Source organism: Etheostoma cragini, chromosome 13 (assembly GCF_013103735.1).
Source record: "Etheostoma cragini isolate CJK2018 chromosome 13, CSU_Ecrag_1.0, whole genome shotgun sequence".
In the NCBI taxonomy this organism is placed as follows: Eukaryota; Metazoa; Chordata; class Actinopteri; order Perciformes; family Percidae; genus Etheostoma; species Etheostoma cragini.
Genome location: NC_048419.1, coordinates 13,895,933 through 13,905,206, shown reverse-complemented (window position 1 = coordinate 13,905,206; position 9,274 = coordinate 13,895,933). Strand labels below are relative to the sequence as shown.

The following is a 9,274-nucleotide window of genomic DNA, read 5'->3' as shown; positions in this document are numbered from 1 at the left end:
TTTGCGATTCAAAGACATAATACAGCGCCAGCTGTTTTAATTTTTTTCATCTTGTGTTTTGGATTAGCCCACGTTTTAATAAATCGAATAAATCAAAAAAAATGTACTGATATTATGTAACTTTAGATTAAGTTTTAAAAGGGCCGTTTTTTTTTTTGTTACAATATACTTTCAAAAGTCCCGCGCTCATTTGTGACAAACGCTCCACAGAAGTCACAGTGAGCTGATTGGATTTCCCGTGCAGACACACCACTGTGTGTGCCTTTAGAGCAACTCCGAGCATTGTGATGAGAATTCAATGACGGATTCTGGGAAGTCACGCTGGGAATATGCAGTAGAAAATGAGGGAAATGTTCGTCTGCACGCACACCTCGGCATGGTAATAGATATGGCGAGAAATTCAAAAGGGGAGAAAAGGGGAGATATACACATTTAAAGCGTAGTCTGGATGTCTGTGAAGCCTGTCTCTCTCCGTCCTGAGTCTGTGGATTTCTCAACATCCTGCTGTGAGCCTGACTGAGGGTTCAGTGATATTTACCTCAGCCTCTGCAACAGCGCGGCTTGCGTCGTAGTTCAGCGCATGGCAAGGGCATCACAAATTGTTAGGGAAGACAGTGTTCCTCCGTTTGTTCGGAGAATAGCAAATTAAATCAGAAGGACTCCCGAGGCGGTGCAATGGTTTCACATTTTACCAAGAAATAGCCTTCTTTTTTTTTTTGAAACGTGGGCGCATGGGAGACAGATATGCCAAGCAGAAAACCAGGGACACTTCATGAGGATGAAGACTTGAAATATGAGTGGAATGGACCTTCTTTTATGAAAATCATCTAAACGACAAATAATTTACATTTTCTCACGAGAGAAGAGGTGTGGCACTGCCGCGTGTCCGATCAGCTTTTGGGTGGCACATGGATTGATGACTTTTGTGCGAAGATAAACAAAGCGTAGAGTCGATGTAACTTTATATAGGTCACACGCTATCACAACATAACATCTAGTAACTCTAATCACAAGTAGCAGACTCGATGGAGGAACTCGGGAAGGCATCCAGGTGCGCTCCATGTTTGGATTAGGACACGCCGGTACCTGCGGGACGTGAGGCACAGTTAGGACTTGAAAGCAGCGTTGGTCTGTGGGCCAGTGATGCCGGACACATTCATACACATAAAGAACCGGACAGAGTCACGGGGGCAGCTAGAGCGAACACTGGCCACGGAGGGGAGCGTCCGCCCCGCCTGGGTCATAGCAATCCTGGCCAGCGTTTTGATCTTCACAACGGTGGTGGACGTGCTGGGGAATCTGCTGGTGATCATCTCGGTGTTCAGAAACCGCAAACTGAGGAACTCAGGTAAGATCTTTCTTCCCTTGAAATGATTGTACATCATTCCAAAGGCAATTATTGGTCCAACAACAGCAAGCCTGATACTGAGGGAAGAGCCGTTGTGCTCAAGGTCTGTTGGACTTCCATTACTGTGGCTGTATACATTTCCATAATGATACAGGCGGTGTAAAATGATGTGGTGAATTCTGTTTAAAATAAATGTTTGTTTTACCCTGACCTTCTTTAGCTGATTTTGACCTACAGACCTATATCACTGTCATCAGTGAACCCAGTGACACAAACTATTCCAAAGTAATTGGGTGTATTTTACAGCTTTAACGTAAAAAGCACACATTTAACTGAACAGGTTAAATGATGTGATTTAACGAGTTCATTTAAATCACATCAACTGTAGTTTCAAGCAAATGCCTCCTTTTGGATTAGGGTGTCAACCTACTTATTGTAACCTAAACGCAAAGGTTTAATTTCCATCATTGTGCAGGGCACTATTGATATCATGCTAAGGGACATCTGTACAGGACACATGGCTGCTGATAGACAGCGATAACTGGTAGGGATTTAGATTGTACATTTTCAGTTCTTTATAGTGCATTAATGACTCGCTGCATGATGGCCACATATTTTCTTACAAATTTGACTAATGCTATAGTGACTTGATTGATACTTTGCACCATTTGAAATAACAGCCTGTGTATGTCTCTTGCCTCACTTTTCTGCTGTTACATGTAAAGTTCAAAGGTCATTTGATTCACACTTGCTGTGGAAGAGTAGGTTAATAAGCCCAGGTGAGTCCTTTTGAAAAGCTGACTAGTGTTGAGAACCTATTGATGTGAATCTGTGAAATTACCCAGGAGGCCTCATGCAGCTACAGTGAAGCAAAATGCCAAATCATAAAGCATGAAAGTACTCTTTCCCTGAACCCTTGCTCCAGCACCTTTTGAGGTTGTGATTCAACTCTTTTTTGATGATAATGAACTCCTTTCAAGCATGTCTCTGAATCATGCAGTTATTGTTTTTTTTACCCCTCTTCAATGAACTGACAGTTTGTCTTTACTAAAAAATGAATTCAATAAATTATAATTGAAAAAAAGTATTTTACCATGTTGGATTAAAAAGAAAAAAAAAAACTGTCAAGATAGGTCTCTTATAAATTAAAATCTGCCACACTGTGCTGACCGCCTATTATGTGCGTGTTTTATGGGCAATTCGTTATTTGCATAGCCAGTAGGATGCAACCAGGAGACTTTCTTCTTTATCAGTCAATGGGCAAAATACTCTAAGGACTAACCCAAACAACTACTTTCCTGTCATTTAAAAACATTTTGAACCTCGTCTTATATTTGTTCACATGGGAAAACATATTTTTCTTTTATTTGAGCATATTTGTTTTGTCAGCTGGACGAAGTCTTGATAGAAAAACTCCCTTTCTGCACTCTAGCATGAATTATTTTTGAGACTTAGATAAGGTTCAGCTTATTCATAGCTCTGAATCACCTTGATTTATTTATTTATTGAAGCTCTTTAGAAGTAGAACTCAAAAATATCACAAGAAACACATTTGTAAATCAGGATCAATATGCCAAATGTGATTTATTTGTAATATACTTTTTTTTTATAAAGTGACAGACATCAGAAAATGAATGTCATGCATTTTTACATTTTCTTCACCACCATGATCAAATATTATTGAGTTCAACATGTAAATTGTAGCACATTGCCCTTCACCCCAAGATATTATATTCACTGTCATTTAACATACTATAGCAAGGAGTTTGGTCTTGTAAGTGGTTGTTAAAACACACTTTTTATATAAAGTTTAATACTTTATTTTTTTTTATTTCAACCTTGATTTACAAGATAAAAAAATAAAATTCAAACTTGAACTTGCTATTTAGCTGTGACTGCCAATAGTTAAACAATGTCAGCTACCATTAGCGTGCATTAAGTTTGCTGGCCTGCATTCGGGATGGTTGAGCTGGCTAGGTAGCTAGCTACAGGATAGACTATTTCATTTTATGTTCAATGACTAATGTTAGCTGACACATCACATAACAAAAATGCTACATTACTAACTCTGATTTACCACAGCCGTAACCCATGTGGGTGTTATGGGCCAGATTTTAAACAAAAGTCTTGAAGGAGACAGATATTATATCTTATTAAAAAGAGAATTAGTTATTGTAAGCATGGGTGTTTGTTTTTACATCTTTAAACCTAAAAACCTAAAGCCATTGACGAGCTGCTATACGGACTTGAAACATACTGTCTCTGGCTAGTAAATTAGCTGATGCTCCGTAGCCTACTGTTGAAATTACAGACTCCAATAGTCATTGTTGCGTTTTGATGGACATTTATTGATCACAATGTTCTTCAAATGAACGTGCAAGAATCCATGTGTCATCAACAAAAATGTACACATCCACATGAGCGCTGCGGTGTGTTGCGATTTCATGCGGTCAAAAGCTTTGTGCTTATGCGATTAACAGCACCCCCTGCTACCTGTTAAAAGGTTCCTACCTAAATAGACAATTCTCAAAAGCACACAATTGACAGCAGTGGACAATTTGTGTCTTACACCCCCCCAAAAAAACTGAAAATGGCTCTTACAATCTTTGTCTGCTGGTTTTCATTTTACTCCTTATAACCTAAAATAGTGGGAGTTGGGCCTACACATAGGCCTACTATGGTGAGTCCATACGGCAACATGGCCCCGGTCAGATTTAAACAACAACTGTGGGAGTGTTTGTCCTACTTAAATCTAACATAGCACATGAAATGGTATTCTATATAAATCATATTATATAAGATCATGTTCTGCACTGTGATCCTAAGCCTTTGGCAAAACATGCTTATTTGTTCACAGAGCCTGAATCAAGTGGCACTTGTGCGTTTACTGTAAGAGGAAGCACTTGTGGCTTGGATGTTGAAGAAAAGGCGGATCATGTTGATTATTTCTCAATGAGGGCGATGAAGGACAAATCAGTTTATTTTACATTAGGACCCATACATCAGTCAATCTCATCCACAATTGCCTGCACAGGGACACCTGACATATTTTCAGTTTCAAGCTTAATTAAAATTACCTGTTTCTATTCAAGATTTACTTGGATGTTGTGGGTTATCCTTTCTTTATCTATTTCTAGGTTTCCAATAGCATTTCTGCCTTAAAGCTGATCTCTCTCAACTCAAACAGCCCACTCAGCAGTTGAGAAACTAAACTGAAACCACAGTCATGAACTCGAAGGACGACTACTGTAGATTGAAACAACCCACTCAACGGTTTAGATTGGCCTGACTTACACCTGACTTAACAAAAGTACATAAACAGTCACAGCAGAAGCAGAGCGTAGGATAATTACCCACTACAGTTGCCGTGGCCTGCTGTGAACAAGTAGAGACCGCAAGTAAACTGACCACTAAGTGTTGGACCACAATATTTTGTCAGATGCTAGGTTGGTGAGTGATGACTAACTGAGTCACTCACCTTCCCTCATTAACAATACATTCATACTGTAGTAAATATTATAGTAATCTTTTTTCATTTTATTTATTCTGACACTGAATTGGCATTAAAAAAAAAATATATATATATATATATATATATATATATATATACATACATCTTTCACACTAATCAAAACTCTGATGATGCATGTGCTATGTAACCAAGCTCCATTAGGATTGCACAATACCTTTCTGCCCTTTTTTTTCCTCTTTTGTATTTTTAAAGACCGTAATGTTTAATTTAAAGGGCTTTCTCTCTAATCATGTGCCATTGTATATCAGCAAGCTTGTGCCACAGACACACAATCACACACATGCATGTATGCATCAGCCATTAGAGCTGTTTGTTTCCTAAAAATGTTCTTTTAAAATGTTTTTTTAATCATAGAGATATGTGCCTGCATGCAAAAACACACAAAGCATGTTCAGGAAAATGCACTACAGTAAGTCTACACATCATAATGAGATTGTCTTGTTTGAATGTGCATATGGTTATGTGAAAGGTGTCTTGTACAGTTCTGTAGGGCAGTGGTTTTTGTCCCCGGAGATTTGTCTTTTCAGGGCGTAGGTGTTGCAAACCTTCAAAGAGATTTAGACGGGGTCACACATTACAGAGACTCTCTTCACAGAGACTTCATTTACATCGTATCTCTCCACCTCCCTCTCGGGTTTCTTTTCTCTAAAGTGCTCTGCCTCTACAAAAATAATGTCCCTTAGTTAAAACTGAGGTTTGAGGAAAAAAACGCTCTTTACAGAGCAGCGTTTCACATCCAGTCGCTCTCAGTCTGCCTCTATCCATGGTGCTGAAATACTCTGCGTTAAGTCCTCTTAAAATCTTTAAGAGGCCTTAACAGGAGTGTTTGTTGGGGATTTGAGTCAGATGCGACCGACCGCTCATTTTGGAATCTAGCAGGCCAGCTCCCAAGATTGACAACCAGCTAAAGACCATGGTCATCCAAGGTGTGAACAGTCTTATCTGGAGAAGCCATTTAGTAATTTACCGGTTGGGTTCCTCTAAAGTGTCTCCGTAGCGTTTTAATTCCTTTTGAAAGATAAACTTTGTTGATGCCAAATTAGTTTGTCTTGGACAGTAATGTACAACAGACAGTGTACTTTAGGTCATTATCATATATTTAAATGAGAAAGAACACAGCATGTGTGGTAGATATACATTAAGGTTAAAATAACTGTTTGCTGTATCTCACAATCCAACCTCAATCCATTTAAAAGTTCCAAAAAAGCAATTTTTTTTTTTTTTTTAGATTTCCCCAAAAAGCCTGTTAGCGAAGCTTTGACTGGAGGTATTTTGTCATAGAACAGTGGCACAGTTGTGTTGAAGTGTAGCCTAATCACTAGAGCTGGAATGGCAGCAAGAACACTCCTGCTCCAAATGCATATTTGGCGTAGTGCCTCCTCCCGTTCTGGAGAGGTTGGAGTCCCAAGTTGAACTTGGCAAGTTTAAACTCCCAAGGACACAGGTACAAACTTGGTGTGCTCTGGATGGAAAAAGGCCTCCAGACTCTCTGCCTGACTCTGTCATGTCCATGGTTCTAAAACATTTAAAGTCACTCTCTCCCCTGACTTTTCTGTTTCTCCCATGGTCCTCTGTGACATCGACTATACTGCCGCTGCTCTGTCTCAGCTGTAGTTTCGTTAGTTTTCACATGAAAAAACATGAAAAGCAACTAAGATATTAATGCAGGAGAGAGAGAGCGCACGAGAAAGAAAGAGAGCATTCACATGTGTATATCTGATTTGACTATACTTGTGAGGAGTAGCTCTTGAATACGCTATTCTAATGATAATTTAGTTTGGGACAACTGGTCATGACAGCTGCTTTTTTCTTAGTTAAAATGAGGGACCAAAGGGATTACAAAGGGATTGAGAGTTAGTGTAGGTGTGTAGTTATGTTTGATGTACTGTTAGGACACAGAGAGAGACTTGAGTGTTGAGTTATTTCACATCTTTAGACATTCCACTGACATATTTATCCAGAGTTTCTCCCAATGAATAATATGGAGAATTTATGTCTCTTGCTTAGAGACATGTTGGCAGAACATTTGGCCTGGTAATTTGGCAAATTTGGCATTTGCAGAGTATCCCGAGGGGTCTCTCTAAACACTATACCATCCCGCTGCCCTGTCTATATTAAAAAGTGTGTGACATTAACTGTCAATTTAAGCAACGGGCTTTAAAGAGAAGACAAAGAGAGAGCCAGACAGCTCGGCCCTTTGTACAAAGAAAGAAAAAGTATTTCTGTTACACATTCACAAGTGACATGTGTGATAAACGGCAGAACTAAGCCTAGCTGAGATATACTCTTTGTATCATTGTCCCTATAAATCAGGTGCTAAACTTTTTACCAACCACTGAACATATTTCTTCCAATTAACTTTTAATTACAGTTGTCTTGAAACTGTTTAATCTTGCTATGCCTAACGGTGCAGAAAAACATTGAAAATCGATTTCAAAGTGACATACTGGTTAAAAGAGAGACTTTTTCACTAATTTGTAATTGCATCCTTGTAGTTTGAAGACTACATGGTGCCATTTAATGAGATGTATTCTTCCAAAATAAATTGAGAAACAAATTAGCAAGTTGAGCACACATAAATGGGAATCATAAGCTATTTTACTGTTGTTAAAAGTGACTTCTTTTCCAGTTGATTTTTTATTTTTCCTCTCTCTTTTTTTCTTAAGCAATAATTAAATTGCTGTTTTGCGAGTCGTAGACTGCTACATACAAGAAAGATACAATAAGCTAGCCAGAAAACCATTGAAACCACATTAAATATGCTGGAGGAACAAAATCACAACAAGAAAAACAAGATGTGACACATAGGGTTTATAAAGTATGTAGTAGGAAGTTCATTGATTGGTTTCAATATTTCAAAAGGTGCTGATTTACTTACTTGCTACACTAGCATCTTGTTATTCCTGCAAGATTTCTAGGTGAAAAACGTCTTAGGTCTAGAATGGATTTTAATATTCCACTCATCACTTTTAAAACATAGTTATGCTCTTCATTTTCACTAGGACCCAGTAGGAACCCTGATTTTAATTCATTAAATTCATTAACATCAAAACAGGAGATCAGACAGCTGAACAGGTTGTCAGTTCGATCTGATTTTCTTTAATTCTGAGAAGCTTTCTCAGCTTTCTGTTGCACGGTTTAAAAAAAAAAGCAGACAGCTGAAGGCAGAATCATACCATACACTCCAGAAACCCTCTTGGAACCTTTTTACGTGCATGTCAGAGGAGATGGAGAAAAGAAGAAAAAAAAGACGAAAAGATCACAGAACAGGTGAAATGCAAATAGAGTGTTAAGCTGTAGCTCAAAAGGAAAAGGGGACGATATTATACACATAGGGGCTCGGTCGCTGGTTTAATTTGAATTAATCAATTGACTTGATACGGAATTATTTTGAAACACTCATGAAGATTGCATGTGACATCCCATTATACATCCCGTTGTGACAAATATTACCCCCGCTGTTTAGTTTCATCATGTAGTTTCATGTAGAATCCATAGGGGAGCTGAATTGCCACAGATCTATAATGCATGGGAGAGAGAGAGGATTTGGGGGATTCTCTGTATGTGTTGAGGCTGAATTCTTCATCATCTGGTTTTACTGTTTTTTTGACTTACTCAGTGAGTATTTAGGCAGAAGTGAAGGTTGGACATAACTGCAGTGATGTTTTCAGCAGCTTTAGGTACTCTGGAAGTCTACTTCTGCTTGAGTTGTGCCCAGATACTGTTCTGTCTTTTGGGTGAGGCATGACTTCTGTAATTCCCTTGAACACAGACAGCAGGATAAAGGAAGCAGGAAGACAGAGAGGAGCAAGGCTTGAGAAAGAGAGAGAGAGAGAGAGAGAGAGACGTAAAAGAAAGGTTTGGAACAGCTCAAATACAGAAAAATGACAAGGACACAGGATATAAAATAGAGAAAGACAAACATTTAGATGAGAGGAAATATCCCTCACTATAATAAGTATGAGAGTAATGCTTTGTTTCTAGAGGCAAGAAGCAAAGCTGAAACAATGTAAGAACTACTGTCATGTGTCATCACAATCATATAGTTGCTATCAGTACTTCAGTGCTGAGATTGGGGGATGACTCAGTAGCACAAGTTTGCACATGTGCACACACATACTCATCAACTGACAGGACAATTTTCTTTAATCTTAATAACCATGAACACGATAGATTGACCCCTTTAATCTGCAAAGAAACTGATCCATAATTCCATTCCTTTATTCTTTATCAAATCCCTTAATGCCTACTGTAGTATCTGCCCATATCCATAATACATGTGTTTTACATACATTTGAAGTGCATTATGTAACATTTTTTCAAAACCCGCAGGCAGTAGCGGGTGAAGAGGTGGAATGAGCAAGAGAAGGAGGAGAAAGAGTATGAAAGGAGGA

At 38.6% G+C, this 9,274-nt stretch overlaps 1 protein-coding gene across 1 annotated transcript in view; it reads left to right on the top strand.

Annotated features, from left to right (window-relative positions):
* Positions 1–291: 291 nt before the first annotated feature.
* Positions 292–9,274, top strand: part of mtnr1bb (melatonin receptor 1Bb) — a 27,749-nt gene continuing 18,766 nt past the window's right edge. Inside the window, exon 1 of the mRNA XM_034889867.1 lies at positions 292–1,348. Within this exon, the coding sequence (XP_034745758.1) occupies positions 1,144–1,348 (205 nt within the window). The 5' untranslated portion in view covers positions 292–1,143. The remainder of the gene's footprint in view (positions 1,349–9,274) is intronic.